This window comes from Battus philenor, unplaced genomic scaffold (assembly GCF_028537555.1).
Source record: "Battus philenor isolate CCGP_79_NKW_IND1 unplaced genomic scaffold, ilBatPhil1.0.hap1 SCAF_3, whole genome shotgun sequence".
NCBI lineage: Eukaryota > Metazoa > Arthropoda > Insecta > Lepidoptera > Papilionidae > Battus > Battus philenor.
The window spans coordinates 5037373-5055965 of NW_027181693.1; the positions used below are offsets into that span (position 1 = coordinate 5037373).

Below are 18593 nucleotides of genomic sequence, written 5' to 3' on the forward strand. Positions count from 1 at the left end.
TATCGACGCAATAACAATCCCGTTGGACGGATCATAGACTGGTTTAATACACTCGCCTGTTTGATTACAGGCCTGCTTGTCGAAGCGTTCGCTTACGGGATAAATTGCGCTCGTATCCTGCTTATTAACGCGACCAGACATACAAGAGATTTAGAGCTTAGCGAATTTAATTAGCACATGTTTATTGTGAATATCCCTTTAAAATTATCCGGCATTTTAAGTAATAATTCTACACAAGTGCACTAGGAAATCTAAACCCTTGTGTTTATAATTTGGTCAATCAATTTTTCGTATAAAAATACTGTAATGTAGCTTCTACGTTGTAGAACTGTAGTCGCTAACAAAATATCCGATGTTTATCAGAAATTTCTTCGGTTTAGAACCAAAGTTTGTTAGCAATTTTGCTACGAGATCGAATGAGGAGATCCGTAGACGAAAGAAAGTATACAGCCCAAAGTAATGGTAAGTTGTCGTGGCATTGGTCATGCCACATAGTACGCAGGGCAGGCCTCGGAGCTCACCCACCGGAAGGCACAGTGTACCAAATAATTGTAAAGTAAGAAACAATAATAATAATAGAAGAATGCAGCGAAGGAAAAGAGGCGATGTGCGTAAGAATTGTTGCTTCCAACAAGTCATTGTAGAAGAAATAGAGAAGGTTGATAATGATAAATGATGATCAGATAGATTTCTTAATTTTACAGAATGTTTTAATTCAATGTCCCGACATTATGTACTTTACACACGCACACGCGCACGCACACATATACATTGTATAACACCGACGACAAGTAGTTCACCTTATAGCCAACAAAGACAACGTTTGTCATAAATATTATTATTCTGACAATATAAATATCTCCTATAAGAGATTCCTATTGCTATGAATAGGAAACCAACTAACCAACCTATAAAAACTTTATAGTTTTTTTAGATTGTAAATTTTGCTTGCATATAACTCTGAGAATATTAAAATTCCTGACTTAATTTTATATTGCAACATACCTGGAACCGTCTTATTTTATTTATCTGTGTTTCTTACAAATCGTATAATTTTGTCGTAAATACAAAGCACCTCTATGAGAGCAATATAAAAACAATGATTGACGTTTCCAGGCATTCGTAAACGCTGTCTCGTCTGCAGTGCGTGTACTTTCCATATTTTTTTTAAATTGACGACTCGTTATGCAAATATCGAGTTAGTCGAATGAAAAACGGACAATCGTTTATACAGACTGCATCCCTAACCAAATATTATGTGCATTTATTGTCTTCACCTGGCGGGTCGACGTGCGGGGTTTGTTGCGTTGCGTTTGCCTATATATACATTTTCATACAATAATTTAAATTTTTTTATCGATAATAATTTCCAAAAGTTGCCAATAAAACATCTGCTTATTTATGCCGCCATTTGTATGTTCGGCGCAAACGGACTGTTCTTAATCATATCAATGTACTTATAAGATATATTTACACTATATTGTAATATAAATATTTTGAAAACAGATGTAACATATGAAAAGTTGATTTAATCGTTCTGATTAAATATGACTTTTTGATGTTGATATCAAATGTATACAGAAATGTTTTATACATGTGCCCAGCTGTGAACTTCTTACAGCTGAAATAATGATGATAAAACATATCATATAAATAATATGAAACCGAGTGGTTGTAGCCGAATAGTTAAAAACTATGACTTTTGTTCAATTCTTAGCGGGAGGCATTTTGTGTATAAATTATAATATCACCACTCCAGCAGTTAGTGGTCATATCAAAACATCGTGAGTAATTTTGCCTTTTCTTGGAGAAAAATCCTAACAATATGAGGCACGTTTCGTATTCAGAGAATGAACTCACAAGATCGTAACGCAAGTGGATAAAGTAAGAAGAAACCAACAACAACTTAAACAATATTTTGTAATATAATCTTTTAAGTTTTGAACCTTGCTTACGCTTTTGCAGCTTTGCTAGTGCCGGGAGCGGCAGTATCAGATCGCGGGTAGGCCCTGCCGCTTGCCGGCGGCGCCTTTGACTACGCTCGGCAAATATTTGGTAACCGGTTAACTAGCGCCGATGAGCGATCGCGCCACCATTGTCTGTGCGCTCCGACTGCAGTGATAATATTTAATTAACGGCCACGCTGTCGCACCTCCGCGGCTCGCACCGGCGCAAAGGGCCCGCAGCGAATAATGTTTGTTTTAGCACGCACGCCACGCCGCCGTCATTAGTCACATTATAATGAGCATGTCGCGGCGAGTGTTTAATTGCCTCGTTGTTACCGGTCAGTCCTGACTACCGTCTTGTTGAACATTCCTAATCAATATTAGGGTTGTTAAACGCAGTAAACAATATTTGGAGATAATAAATAATTAAAACTTTTTCGGAAAAAAATCAATATGTAAGTCGATTTTTGTAAAAGCTCTACATGAGTGATTGTATACCTCATTTATCAGTGAAAAGCTTGAAACTGATCACTCTAAAAAATACATATTTTCTATTGGAATGCGACAGGGTAATTCCTTCTGGCAGTACTATGTTTGTAGGGACAGATCGTAAACAATAAACAACTAAGAGATATTAAATATAGCCTTGTTAACATAAAAGTCATGTTCCCTAAAATATACATGATGATTGGTGCTTTAAATGGATGTGTGTATAGCTCATAGGTCAGCGAAAAATTTTAATATTTTACACCTATTTCTAGTCACCTGTATTTAGTGATAACTCTGAAACAAAGTTACATTATTTTTTATATTGGAATGGGATCAGCCAATAACTTATGCCAGTACAAAGTCTACAAGGACAGATTGTAAACAATAATTCATTTTGAAATGTAGTAATTTGTATTTTAAAATTGACAGTTAATGAGCATTACATTCCCCTGTTTAAAGCTTTTACCCTTGTAACCAATTAGCCTTTGTGCATCATATTATTCAGCTGCTACAGTTTACAGTACTAAGCATAGATTGTCATAGTAATTTATTTATACTAATGTTTGATCAGTAATGTAGTCGCAATAATTTGAATATTTACTATCGTGTGAAATAACACAGTGTTACAACCATAATAAATGTAAAAAGATCGAGATAATTAAACAGTTTTTATATACATACACCGTACACGAGACAGTTCTTGTAAAATAGGTATATATAAAACCATATAATAATAATAATAACACTAATTACATGCAATACAAGTAGCTTATAACGTATGTTTTACGACTAAGTACATTTGATATTTTTTATATGATCGTGACGAAAAGTCTAAAAAAAATGTTTTTTCTGGTATAAATAATATAGGATGATGTTGATGATGATATTGATAAGCTTTCTACAATTTCTACAGATATATGCGGGCGTCTACTCATCTTATTCATTTTATATTTACGTATTATTCACTTCGAGTAATTGTATTGAGGTGATTGGACCATTTGTTGGGAAGTTCTCTACATCTTTTCGTCCCATCATCGTTTCAACAGTAAAACATCCACTTTTCGACATAACAAGTCTCTCATAGATTTCCAATGTGACCAGTTGGTCTGCATTCCGCGTTTTCTTACGACATTGCCATGGTATATCTACCTTGTGAATTGCCGTTTTACGCTACACTCATCAGTCCGTAGAGTCTCTACTCAAAGGCTTTCCTTCTCCACTTGCTGCTGCAGACGCGGGCCGCTGTGGCTAGCTCTATGCCCCTTTAACCTGATTTAAGAAGCTTTATTCATCTTTCATATCTCTATTGTAATTTAGATTTGATCCCTTATACAAAATGTCTCTCGATGTAGAAATTTTAGTCGGTTGATCAGTCTTACTATTACATTTTTAGACTTATTATCATAGTTTAAAGCTATCACCTTTAGGCATTTGGGTAGGTTTTTAAGCTATACATAGGTTTATTGTTAAATCACGTCATTTATCTGCTGCCAAACTTTGTCATGTATTCAGGGAATCGTGTCTAGTAGAATTATAGGAATAATAAAAAGTACTTCATTTCGAGGCGAGGAATATCTGTTTAGCAGTATTAATGACCTGCCGTATTTTTATACAATCGACGCTTCAATATACGCTTGTTTTTATAATTGTGTTCAAGTTATAAAGTATTAAAAACATTTGAATAATCCTTTATAAACACACACACACACATATATATATACACACACATATGTTTGATATTCTTTAGTCGATATTGGATACTGTTAAAATAAATATGATTTCTAATTAGGTCACGAAATGACATAAGATGTTATACTTTGTCAGCAAACATTCCTTCACGTATCGCTCTATTGCAGTGGTACTCAACATTTTTTGACGAAGGTGCCACGGTCACGTTAATCAAGGAATCGCGGATCGTATAAAAAAATTACTACGTAATGATTTCCGTGGTGTTTTTTCAGCTGTTACAAAGTAAATTAAACAACTATGAACGTATTCATTGCGTATATTTTTGTGTTTACTAATATTTCTCACCAAACCGTCATCCATAACGTCAAGTCCATAAATTGTAAAACTAGATAAAATGCAACTATTAAAAATTATCTACTGTTTTATATGTAGTGTGTTTTTTTTTTTTTTTTAATTTTTATCATGATTATTCATTTTTTTTGCATTTATGCGACCGTACAAAATAATTCATTGTGTATTTACAAGATCAAAAATTTGTATTTATATTCAAAATGGTTCACAAATTTATTACTTCAGATGGGTCAATCACAAAAGCCTGTAGAGGACCAAAGGTTGAACGTTGCTCTATTGGATATGAAACATTACGCGCTGGGTTAGAAATTTCGCCTCCATGTAGGTAGCGAGGTAGTCAGGGGCACGAACGTCTGATAAAGAATGCTGGTCGTGCTCTCTCGGATTATATTTGACATTTGATCCGCAGTAAGATGACAAATAAACAGTTTGGGATCGACCCGCGACGCGCTGTCCCCCGACAGTTTATGTTTACAGTTACATCTCGATGGGTCCGTACCATTAGGTATGGAATGTCACGGTTATATTATCTATGCCTTTAAATGGCAACCTTAAAAAAAACATCATCGGTTCTTTAAAGTTCGCAAAATATGTTGTTTGGTTGTATTTTAATCTGTAGCCAAACGCTTTGTTGTAGAGCCTTCCACAAGGTATGATATGATTTGGGCAATGACTATATAACATGTTTTATAATAGTCGTTAGTCTAATATAAAGAAAAATTACGGTTAAATTTAAAAAATCAATTTGAATTCAGTTTATATAAATTGATTTTAGTCTTAAAGAAATGACTTTAGATATGGGTATTCGTAATAAACTAAAGTTTAATTTTATGAATATCAGATAATTAAAAGGTGTTTTTTGTTACAGTTGCCCTACACATTGCACGTGGACGTCGCTTCCGAACCAGAGGCGATGCATCCACCGACATTTAACATATCCAGCGAGGGCTACGTTCCGACCGAGACTCAGACTTGGCGCGTCGACTTGCCTTGTATGGGCACCGTCGCCGCAGAAGTTAACATCACTATATCGCTCAACATTTCGATCGGTTCTTCTTCGACGATTCTTCATTTCCGTAGACGGAAGATTTGCCTGAAGGAGGCGCCACGGCCGGCGGTGAGAGTGGATAGCGCGCCGCACGCGCCCACTTCTGCCGATATATTTTACGCAGGCGCTGGTTGCGCAGGCGGTGCACTCTTGATAGCCGCAGTCGCAGCCGTCGCCTGCAGAGCGCGAGCTAGGAAGCTCCGCAGGGCGAGAAGTGACGAGCAGGATGCTCACGCTTTCTTACCGGACTCATCATGCAAATCGGCTGCCAGCTACACCAGCTACCGCCGCCCTACCTCCCTCCCCGCCGCCGCAGCCGAGGAACGTGCCAGAGACCTCCAGCAAAGAATAGCGGAGCTAACAATACAAAGGTGCCGTGTTAGACTAAGGGCGGTGGCCATGGAGGGAACATTCGGTCGAGTATACAAAGGAACTTACGCTGATGAGGAGGGAAGGGAGCAAGAGGTTTTAGTAAAGACCGTAGCAGAACACGCATCACAAGTGCAGGTACAAATCAGTTTTTAAAAAAAATTATGTTAAAAACGAGAAGTCGGAGTACTAATAGCATTTTTTTCCAGGTTTCGCTGCTACTCCAAGAAGGCTGCATGCTTTATGGTTTACATCACGAGAAAGTACTGTCAGTTCTCGGTGTGAGCATTGAGGACCAAACTGCACCTTTCTTACTGTATCCCTGGAATAGTGGATGGAGGAATTTAAAACAATTTCTTTTGGCGTGTCGCGGGGTGACGCTGGGAGGTGCGGCAGCAGGAGCACCGCCGCCGCCGCCACTCACAACGCAGCACGTAGTTCGGATGGCTCTCCATGCTTTGGATGGGTTGGCGTATTTACATTCCCAACATGTATTGCATAAGGACATCGCTGCCAGAAATTGCATGTAAGTATTCGCATTGAGTTGGTAAAATTATATAAAATAGTGTGGAAGACGTAGGTTATGCTGTCAATTAATGTATGGAACGCCCCATCCAAAACCAACGGTGTCATAAATAATAATTCACTTACTGACAATACTGTAAGAAAAAGCGTATCCAAAATTCGGATAACTTTATACTATTTTTTACTTTGTAGACTATATTACCAGAAGTTATTGGTCTGTCGCAATTCTTTAGAAAAAAAAATGTAACATAAATATTTGACAGTGATCAGTTTACATAGAATGATCGGATATAGGTGTAATAGCTTTTAAGCCTTTCGTTCAATAATAAGCTTTGCATTTAACCTTTTAAGGCTTTGAAATCTATGGACTGAATACCAACCAACCAACTTGTATAACGAATAGTTGCCTAATATTTTTCTTTTCAAATCGGATATTCATCATTGGAAACTAGAGTATAAATATAGATAGTATTATGTATCTGTCTGTTTGACATTAGGCTGGTTGTTATTTATAAGTTAACACTGAAATAATATGTGACTTTTGTTGGCAGCGTGGACGAAAATTTGCGAGTGATGATAGCGGACAACGCACTGTCCCGAGATCTCTTCTCAGCTGATTACCACTGCCTAGGCGACAACGAAAACAGACCTATCAAATGGCTGGCTCTGGAGTCCTTGTCCAGGAGGCAGTTCAGTCCCGCCGCGGACGTGTGGGCGTTGGGTGTGCTGCTGTGGGAGCTCACCACGCTGGCGCACCAACCGTACGCCGAAGTGGATCCGTTTGAAGTTGCCGCCTACCTGCGGGACGGCTATCGATTGCAACAGCCAGCCAACTGTCCCGATGAATTGTAAGTACACATACAACTCGTACAACATGGGCATTGTTATTAGGATAACTAGAGCGATTTATGGTAACAGATATAAAGTATTTACTTACATGATATGCTTCTAGGATTCCAGTATTTTAAAATTGAATTGTTTATTTAAATTCGTTAATTAAAGTAGCGGAAGACCACTTTTTCTTCTCACTATAATCGAATGGCTTAAATGTAGATTGCTTTACAAAGATTCCGCCGAGCCGCTTGATATGATATTATTGTAAAAGTTAACAAAAATATCCGCCAGTTTTGGTTACTAGTAAAAGACATCTCGGTGCATGTATCAAAAATCTAATTAGATCACTGATTAGAATGCATTAAATTTAAATAATTAACCGTGTATTTTAATTTTTTTAAATCATATGTGTACGTTTATTCAATTTGCTTATAAATTTTCCCTGTACTCAATATTTACATTGTGTTGTCTGTTCAATATGACAATAAATACAATTATTGTGTTGATACAAATAAAAAAAAAAATCATTGAAGTGCGATTTGATTTATAAATTAATATGGTTTCCTTTCGTAGGTTTGCTGTGATGGCCTACTGTTGGGCCATGTCGCCAGACGACCGACCCACGTTACCTCAGCTTCAGACCTTCCTTAGAGACTTCCACACACAACTCACGAGATTCGTGTAATTTCATACGTACTGTGAACAATTGAAAGACGGTAAATAATTCAACCGTAACAAACCAGTGGAAAACGCATTTTCACGAAAGCTCTTAACAAGGCCTTGTTATAGAACAATAGTTACCTTTATTGGCTTAATGTTACGATGAAAATGTGTGGAGTGTGTCGAACGTGTTCTGTGGAGATTACATAGACTGATTTTTATAAAAGTGTCTATAATTGTAAATTATAAATGTTTATTATAAAGCGACTATCACACCTAATGATTCATATGTATTATTATAATGTGTCAAATGTTTACAATGTTCTAAATATGTACATTGAGAAGTTATAACGATCTTACACGTTCGCCTTTATACACCATGTGACCAAATCTGATGAATGTAGGTAAAAATCATTTTGTAAATTTATAAATATAACTACTATGTAATGTTATTTCCAAAGAAACATAATCGTTATGTGTGATGGTCACTTTAGTTATTGTAATGTTATTTGAAACCTCATTACTGCCATATTAGAATTAGAAAGATTATTTGTAAATATCGATAATTTTACTGTATGACGTATATTGAATGTGCCTCAGATTTTATGAAAGTTTTAGATGTTTATTGGTGTTTGATTAAAAAAAATAATCAAATGTTTTTAATTAAGACTGGAGTAGCTACGATTAATAAAAAGTAATTCATGTAAATATAATTACATTGCCTAAATAGTATTAATTGCTCATTATTGGCAGTTATTTAATTACGCATATAACAAATAGATATGTGCCAAATATTTTGCAGCTGTGCCAATAAAATGAAATTGCGTTTATGTTTCAAAAAATGTCTTGCCATGAGTTTAAATAATATAAATCCAGCCTAATCCGTTAATATGAATTACGATAATTCTGACAGCGTTATGAGTTCAATCTGGATTTTTAAAACGATTCCATTAAAAGTTATTTGAGTCTATGATTTATTTGCTTTATTTTTAAAAGTTCAAAGATTCAAATAAACGTTATAAAAATGTTGGCGTATTTTTATTTGACATGATAAAACATTTTAGATTTGTTTTATATTTCAGGTTACTCTTACAACATTGGCCGTTTGTAAATTCTAAAATAACATCAATTATTTCTGTTTTACATAAAATAATGGGCGCCATTCCATCTTGGCACGTGTTTCTACGAGACACTTAAAAGTGTAGATTTATAGTGTTCTCACATAGCTTCGAGTGTGTTTCTGGAAATTGTCTTCTTGAACTTATGTAACACAACATTTTCTGAGCTTTTGATATTATCTTTTACTGTTAGTTAATATATTCATCAAACTTTGCAAGGAAAGATTGTGTAAAATATTTTCGTTTCTGTTAAAACTGCAACAAAAAGCCCATCAAATTTGTAATTTTGTTCCTAATTCAAACTGAATTAGATAAAATCAAGTGCTGTACACCATACAAAACCATCGGCATCGATGAGACTAAAGGATTTGATTACTTTCTAAAAATAACTTACTGCTGATACATGCTTACGACATTGTTTACTTAAAAAATTATTGTTCGGACTAGCAATTTTATTATTGTCATTATCTAGCTATTTTTTAAAAACAATAACAAAAAAATTTGAAACTTTTGTATGTAAATGTAGATAAAATAATGTAATGATAAATGTTCGATAAAACAATTAAAAACTTTTGTATAACATATAAATTGTACCACAATGTATATCAATAATTTTCTATTTAATTTTGAAGAATGTTATTAATTTTTACGAAGGAGGTTATAATTTAAGACGTGTATAAATCGCGCTTGTAAATGTGTAAATATTTAATTCTTGAAAATACACGAGTGAATTATGGATTATTATGGTTTTATTTGAATAAACCCTAGAAATTGCAGTTTAATTTAACCAGAATTTTTAATTGTGTAAGAATTATTACTATTTCTGTGGTAAGAAATAATTTGTGAAAAAAAGGATATGAACACTTCGTAGGCCCCGGCGAGATTCGAACTCGCGATCTCCTGTTTACTAGACAGGCGCTTTAACCAACTAAGCCACGGCGCCTTATACTCCTGTAGTTGAAAATACATATTATAAAAAAATACGTATTATAAAGACAAAGTTTAAGAAAGAAAATATATATTAATCGCTACTTAAAACTTTGACTATATCCAATTACAAATAGCTTTTGTAAAAACTTTAATAATGGTGCAATTCTAGAAGCTTTCTTTAAAAAGTAGGTTTTCTATTTCATGGATGGAATGGTGGTAACCTTACAAGATATTTCACTTGTACTAAAAAATTGAATTGAAAGATAAAACGATATTTTTTATATCTAGATAAAAACATTAAGGTATTAATTATCCTGTGATATCAAATAAATAGTAGTACTAGTATCTTAATTTTAAAAGAAAAAGTATTCTTAATACTTATCTAAATTTTAATTTCTTTTCACATAGCAGTCGTGGCCGAGCGGTTAAGGCGTCTGACTAGAAATCAGATTCCCTCTGGGAGCGTAGGTTCGAATCCTACCGACTGCGAAGATCAATTCTTTTTGTTTTAAGTAACATCTTTTAATTATGATGAAAATTTGGTTTTCTTTCGAGTTAAAAATTTTGCTTAAAATTAATATTATCAATGAAACATTTAAGTGATGGTTATTTATATAATATTTTTTTATAACGCAATTTCAATTTTAGATACTTCAGATATACTTTAGATAGTTATGTATAAATAATGTGAGAATGATCCATATTTATTTCTACATAAATTCCACTCTTCTTGCGAACTTTTCACTACTTATCCGGGGCCTGTCCGCTGAATATCTCAAATTAACTTATCCCCTACTGATATTTCCGAGAATTTTAAAACATTTTATAACAAAATTCATTCGAAAGGTTTTTGATTAAAACCGATTTGCGTGCGCTATAAACCAATCACGGTTGATGGTTTGTGGATGTTTTGGTGGTAAGGTTATTTATAACTCAGGGACTTTCTTAAAGTTTAGTGAACCTATTTAAAATAAATTCAAAAATATTTCGTGTTTGCTTCTAGGAATTTTAAATATCAGCTTTGTATTATCATTATCGAAATTATTTTAGATATAGGACGTCCATTGTTGGACATAGGCTTCCGCCATTGCTTTCGCATAGTGCGTTCAGTTCCCGATGACTCTAACAAGGTCTTTAGCCTGCTATCTGGCTTGCCCACTGCTACTTCAACTTACCAATCCGCTGAGCTATGTCAATCTTCGTACCTTTGTATCTTCTTCTTTTCAGCCGATGGACGTTCATTGCATGGCAGAGCCTGCAAAGAGCGCCACGATGACTGGTCCTGCGTTGCTCGCATCCACCGGCTTCCTGCGACTTTAACTATGTCGTCGGCCCACCTAGTGGGGACCCACCCAAGTCTGCCGGCTTGTTGTCACCACTCGAGAACCTTTCGGCCCCAACGGCCTTTGGTTGACCGAGCGGTGCGTTCCACCCACTGTAATTTTAGTGTTTTTGGTTCTTCTGCGGATCTCCTCATTTCTAATCTGATTTCTCTATCTAGCAGCGAAACTTCGTCACCACGTGCCGGATCCTTATGTTACCTTTGTATACTATCTACAAAATTTACATTTTTTCTCTTATCGACTACAGTGTTGGGGATGCTTCTAATTCGATAAATGAAGTGAATTCGTTTTTCTTGATAGATTATAAAGTGGGTGTTAACTAATTATTACAAGTTCCGGGCCCGCCCTGGTTTGTTTTCGATTAATTAAGGCGTGTGAATTAGCGGGTGAATTACTAATAACGTTGATAGCAGGCCATTACGCGTGTTTTATGCGCCACGTCGAGATAATGGCCCTTCGATTTGAGCTTCTGTTTTTCACCTAATAAAAATTTGTTAGCCGTTTTGTCATTTTTAAATGTGTCAATTGAACGATTGAAGTAGTCTTCTTTTTAACAAAAATAAATATTACCAGTTGACCCGTCAATGAGTTCAAATTCACACAATTAAATCAATTTTTATTACAACAGTGAACATAATATATATATAAAATTTAAAAAAATACTTTTATGACTGTTCATATGAACGGCCAAACTGATGGTAAACATTACATTTAAATATTTATTTTCCCATATCGGAAGAAGGCACAGCAAAAATTCAAAAGCGATAATAAATGTAGAAATGCAAATTGTATCTTCTAAGTAATTTCTTCATGCTTTGTTTTACTATTTACTTTAGAGGCCAATGAAGCATATATGAGAAACCGTTTTCCTTAGGCGGTTAACTGGGCAAAATTTTAAATGTAATTAAAAGTTAAGCTCAACTAACATAGGTCCTTACCTGTGTTTGTTTAGTATATAGTTTTTTTTAGTCCCTTGACTAAACTACTACTATCTCTATAAAAAAGCAACATAAATTCTTTGAGAAGAACTGAAAAGAGCAGATGTTAGGTAGTGTGGCGGAGTATGGTATTCAGTTGGCGAATCTTTCTGTAATTACTGACGTGTTACAGACACCGATATCTTTACGATATACAATCGATACCTGCTTTTGTAAAATTAATTCATATCAAAATTTATATTTGCTTTTAAAGTTATCTCAAAACACTTACTACACTAGCTGTATATATAACGTATTATTTTGAGTATTTTTCTTAGTTTATAAAAGTAAAGTTGAAAGCGTTATATTAACTCTCTTAGACAAATAGTGACTAACCAAGCTGAAGAAGAATTCTTCTCCAGCGCCCAGGCATCAAGTCAGTCCGTGGAGCGACCACCCAAGAAATATGAGAATACGGCGGCTTTGGTCACCATCACCTCCATCATATCAGTTGTAAGATATACTATGCTAGACAGTGCCCCAATTGGTTTCCAAGAGAGTGGTTGGAATCGGCCTGAATATTCTGTCACGCTAGAAAACAGTAATGATTCTAATGGCTTTAATGTTCGTCCATCATCCTACCAAACTAGTTTTCGCAGTGGTCAATTCCATTTCAGAGACTAACCCTCTTAAATCAAAGCTTTGGTCATCACCAGTAAAGCGTGGCGTGACGACTCCGAAAGGGAACAAGTTCCACCTCTCAATAGCAAGGAGGCCGCCAACAGGAGTCACGACATTGACTAGACGCACAAGCAGAAAGATGAAACCCAAGCATGAAGGAAACTTCAGAATCGAGAGTTGCAGAAGCAGAGTATAACGACGGCTACAGCTACGGAGCGAGGATTGCTGCTCCAATAGCAGCCGGAAGGATGAAGAGACAGTTTACTCGAGTCACACAGATGCGCCACATAAGATCTAAGTGGTGCGCGAAGACGGGAGAACTAGTATTATTAGAAATTGAAATTTTAGCTTGTAGATATCCAATCCCCAAGCCCTGTGACTGACGAAGTTGTTATAGTCTTACAGGGCTAACAGCCTCGACATCTAACAGAAACTAGACTGTTCGTCTAACATGAACCTATGTGTCGTTCTATACATGACATAATATCCAACCAATTTAGACTGAACAATATTTAAAATTATTTTAAAATCACTATATTTCTCCAAATCAGGATTAGTTAGACTTAACTAAAAATTATAAATGTTCAACAAACTTTACGTACTGCAAGTCATTCCGATGCGAATAACCACGTGTGCTACATGATCATTTGTGCACAGAAGTGATTAAAACATTTTTAATTGTGTCGTTTACGAAATTAATACTCAAACATGTTCATTACTTTTGTGACGCAGCATATTTTTAGATCGTGATAAGCGCTTGTAGCTTTCAAGATCGCATATTGAGAAGGATAATGGGGACATGCATCGAGTTTGTGGCTGTAATGACGTTTTAGTTATGTCCTCTGCTCAAGAGGGGCAGTAATTACTGATGGAAGTCATTGTGTGCCGATAAGCCATGCACGAGGGTGAATAATCCTCACCGCAACTCGATAACCCGTGGTCGAAAGAATGTTTTGATTTCTAGTGTTATTTAGTGGTGACTATTTATTTTGGAAAACATGTTTAATGCTTTTATATCCTAAATTTCATTACGAATAGATTTTATTTTATTCTACATAATATCTGAGGTAAACTTTTGTTATTGAGAGTAAACGAAGAGAAAGCCTGGACGAGAGTAAACCAGGACTTGAAACTTGAAATATGTTTCTTTAGAACTACAATGTACGTTTGACATGAGACCTTAAAAAATTTGTCAAAATATATAATAATCTTAAAGCTATAATTGTAAATAACAAACTAATTATATGAATATATGTTATTCATGTTTAATAATCCAACACTGATTTTTTATTATTAATCCAAGATTTCCGTGTCATTCTTTATTAGATGCCAAATCTGGTAGGTAAATTACATTAGATTTAATGGAAAATTGAGGCAAATCCGAAGTCCCTCGGGTATTTGACAGGAGGTATTCACCCTCCGGAGAACCGGTGGTTTGATACCGCAATGTTCGTTGTCTTAGATAAAATAAATGGATTGGAATTAAATAAATCCGTCTGGATTCACGTGTGGTATTAATTTATTTTTCTTTCCTTGTATCCCGTTCTCTCAGTGAAGAGGATTGTTACTTTAATTGATTTCGGTAAGAGGAAACTTATGTCGTCCCAAGTGTAGAAAAATTATAAGACAATTCTATTTATAACGTATATATACATAGATAAATATTCGGGATTAGAAACTTTACTTAACATTTATTTTCAAGTTGTTTTGCTCTAATCAAAAATTTCATATAACTTAAAGAAACTCAATAAAATGCCAAAAAGTTTCTTACTGTCATTTATTAAACAAGAAAATAAAATGTAGTGGAGGATAGAACAATCTCCACATGGATAAGAATCCAAAATAAATTTTATATGTCATATTAAAGGCCCTACGATATAATGTGCTTTATTTAGTACATTAACTCGGAAGGCATAAAAAATTATTGTTGGAGCGAGTAAGCTTCAATAGTAAGGAATAGGACACTGAATGACATTGATCCTTTTCGAAAGCTGTTGTTTCAGCGCTCGTAAATGTTTGAGCTTTGAGTTCTTTAAAAAAGTCTATAAATTAGCGATACTCATTTTTTTTTGCTTTTTGACGTCAAAAATTGTAAAAGAGCGTTTTGGTTTTGGCCCGTGTTTAAATATTTGTAACCTAATACTACAAGTGAAGACTTGTAATTGGTTCGGTGTTTAACTAAACTTTTGCTATATTAGATATATATATAAAGCATATTTAGCGCAGATGGTTCTGTAATTATATCTTTTTTATAATAAATATTTAAACAAATGTAATTTTAATTCATGAATATATTTGCTAGTGGTAGCAGTATCAAAACAAGAAACACAAATAATTATTAAAAAGTTACAAAAACACTCCCACGGTTATCAGTTATCAGTTACATAATTTTTTTACGATTACTTTTATTTTATTATTTATTTAGGATCGTTTAAAGTGACGCTCGTTAGGTGGTCCGATGATATAGTTAAGCTGGTTGGAAGTCGCTAGATGCGGGCAGCACCAGACCGGTAATCGTGGCGATCTTTGGGAGAAGGCTATCTATGCCGTGGTGTGGGCGTCTATCGGCTGAAAACAAGACAGTGACCACTTGTGTAGATCATGAGAAGAACTAGAGCAATTTGTTACAAATTAAATCAGATTGAGCTCCCCTATAATGACATCCTTAATTTTGAAACTACGAGGGTTGTCAACGAGAAATGCCAACAACAAACCTTACAATATCCCTAATACAGTAATTGATTCCTAGGTTTTAGAATCATTTACAAATCTTCCAAATTGTGATAGATAATCTACAAGTATTTATTTTAGTGACTTCTTGAATACATTTCATGATAATTCAGAGACTTAGGTGTGTATTGTAATACCTTAATAAGCAAGTTGTCTACAAAAGAACTGACAAAGCTTTAAAGTAAGTCCAGTTAGTAAATCAATTAAATACGTTCTTCTCTACGATCTGGGTAAAATAGTACAAGTGTTATAATTCCAATTTACTAATTAATATTGTAACAAGTAATACACAATTTAACTTCAATTACGTTTTTAGGAATTTATGTCTACCAGGCATGATTAGTTCTGACGGCTAGATATTATTCATTCATTTTCTTCGTAATACTAAGAATCGTTGCAAATTTTTTTTCGATTTTTAAATTAAACGTTTCTATATGATTATTTTAATTCCTTAACTTCGATATTACTTCTTGATGTTGTGTTCTATTTTAGTCTTGAAAACATTTGCTATAGCATACAATTATTCCCGAATAACTCGATTATAAATTACTCGATTTTTATCTACTGAACGTAAGTTTGTAAAAGATATATAGAATTAAAACCGTTCATCTTTTTTTTTTTGCACGAAGTCATTAACCCCGTACATCATTACCAAAATGTATAATTTAAAATCTTTAAGGATTTTTACGTATAATGATACGGGTAAATTAAAAAAAAAACCTCTTTTTTACTGGCGCACCGAAGAATTTTTCATTTAGACCCCCGGTACAATAAAAAAGCTTCAGTCTCTTTTAATATTCGCGCAGCTTGTTAATTATACAAAGGACAGAAATATAAAGAAAATTACTATTTATTATTTATTTCATTACTTCGAATCATGTAAACAATTTGCTATTTTATTGTTATTGTTGCAAATAATTAAAAGAATTTTGGAAAGTTACTTTTATATCGACACGTGTAAACTTTATTAAAGCTTTTTCTCCTATTACTATTTTATATAATTGTCAAATGAAGAAAATCATTAATTTAAAAGTATACAACGTAACTCTTAGCAAAATATTTTATTTAAAATTCCTTTCAACAAGTCAAAATTGAAACAATAAACCAAACGGACGTTTCGACAGAATATTTACTTACGATGTGAATGAATTCTAGGAGATGAAAGAAGACGGATATTATTTAATCTGTCGTCGGTCGTAGTGATGGATTGCCTCCGTGTTGTTGGGAACGCCATTTTATAAATCATCACTGTTTTAGAGACTTCAAGTGCTTATATTTTGCACGGAAATTTGTTCCATTTCTATGTAAATTCACAATTTTTCGGCATTATTATTTGCTCTAAAGATGCGTTAAAAATAAATTTAAAACGGAAGAATTTTTTTCACAATATTCTTTTTTCTTAATATTACATACCTCTATTGTACGAGGCCTATCACAAAGATCCAACTATTTTAGCCGCTAAGAATTGGCATGTTGTTCATTTAATGTGGCTTTATTTTTATCTTATGTTTTTGTATTATCTTATGTTTTTAAAAGTTTAAAACAAAAGTACTTTATTAAATAGTGTGCGTGGAATTGCTCGTCACTGTCTGAAATATGTAAGAGCGTGTTTCACAAAACGCAGGCTATATTTGAAAACAGACGGTTTGACGTTTGTCTACCTCATCTATACTGGTTTATAAAAAATATCGGAGGATTTCTCTGTTTGTCTTACGATTTATTGTTAGTTTTAAAAACTCTATGTATTTTAGTATGGTTCACTTATAACATATGTTTTTGTAAAGAAAAAAGTTCATACTTAAATAACAATTTCCTGTTTTAGTTATCACTGTTTGTAAGTTTGATTAACAGTGGTGGTAGGACTCTGTTTACCGCGAACCATACACAAGGTGTTGGCTACTTTGAAAGCATAACAGCTCGTTAAATTACTGAAATAAGCAGTCGCACTGTCTTATAGTTTCTAATGATGTGTGCATAAGTAAAATTATCAAGGATATTGTTTTACAAGGATGGTGAACGCTTAGCTTGAGTCTCGCATTGACATATAAAATGGATACAGTTGTGCAGGGAAAGTAATTAGGTTTGTAAATATCCGGACGGCACTTCGTTAGCGTTGTATCTAAGTGCATGTAAATTTGAAATCAGGAGGCGACGGGCGCGTCGGCGGCAGGTGATGGATTGCGCCCCGCCGATATCAGGTGCGGGCAGCCCGCAATCAATCATCCACAATTTTAATCAATTTATTTAACAGTCTATATAATTGGAGAGATTCATAATTTCCTGTCAATCTCTCATCGATGATGCAGCACATCGGCCTCCGCACTTTCATAATCTATGTCCAGGAGACGTACGTGTCCTCTGTTACTTTGTAATCATTTTATGTTAGCATCTAATACCACGGTGCGCAGAATCTGCATTGATTTTCGAAGAAATATCGATTCTAATACCGATACAAAAACCATTACCGAAAAATATCGATTTTATACCCCAATTTACACAGTGGTTAACACCACCCGCGCCAATTGCTTCAATGGTATATCGCAAATCTTTTCCGGAATATTATTAGATAAACATATTTTGTCAGTGAACTTTAATAATAACCTAAAATGTCGATGAGTATGCCTGAATATATACATATACGTTACCTTTTTAAACCTTTTTTTATAAAGTAAGCACTTTGAATATTACATTCATTTATGTTTTTAATAAAATGCGACTGCTTTATGAGGCATAACTTGTGGCATTACAAAATCTGCAGGAACAGATTAGTAAATAATAATTAATTTTAAAATATAGTAATCTCTTCTCATCATTCAGGAATCTCTTCATCTCAAACTTAATAGTGTTTGAAAACGCTTTTTCTTATAATATGGCATAATTTAATTAATTATTTGTGAAACTACCGATTTTGTGTAGGGATACACCACACATTAATTGACATCAAAAGAGATGTGTATTTACCC

The 18593-nt window shown here is 34.4% G+C and overlaps 1 protein-coding gene and 2 non-coding genes across 3 annotated transcripts in view; 2 read left to right on the forward strand and 1 right to left on the reverse strand.

Annotated features, from left to right (window-relative positions):
* dnt (tyrosine-protein kinase Dnt) overlaps positions 1-9681 on the forward strand; it is a 52812-nt gene extending 43131 nt beyond the window's left edge. Inside the window, exons 3-6 of the mRNA XM_068770095.1 lie at positions 5344-6030; positions 6102-6418; positions 6969-7265; positions 7825-9681. Coding sequence (XP_068626196.1) covers positions 5344-6030; positions 6102-6418; positions 6969-7265; positions 7825-7936 — 1413 coding nt within the window. The 3' untranslated portion in view covers positions 7937-9681. The remainder of the gene's footprint in view (positions 1-5343; positions 6031-6101; positions 6419-6968; positions 7266-7824) is intronic.
* Positions 9682-9898: 217 nt separating this feature from the next.
* Positions 9899-9972, reverse strand: TRNAT-AGU (transfer RNA threonine (anticodon AGU)). The gene has a single exon. It is a non-coding gene; the product is annotated as a tRNA-Thr (tRNA).
* Positions 9973-10366: 394 nt separating this feature from the next.
* Positions 10367-10448, forward strand: TRNAS-AGA (transfer RNA serine (anticodon AGA)). Its single transcript has one exon. It is a non-coding gene; the product is annotated as a tRNA-Ser (tRNA).
* The last annotated feature ends 8145 nt before the right edge of the window (positions 10449-18593 follow it).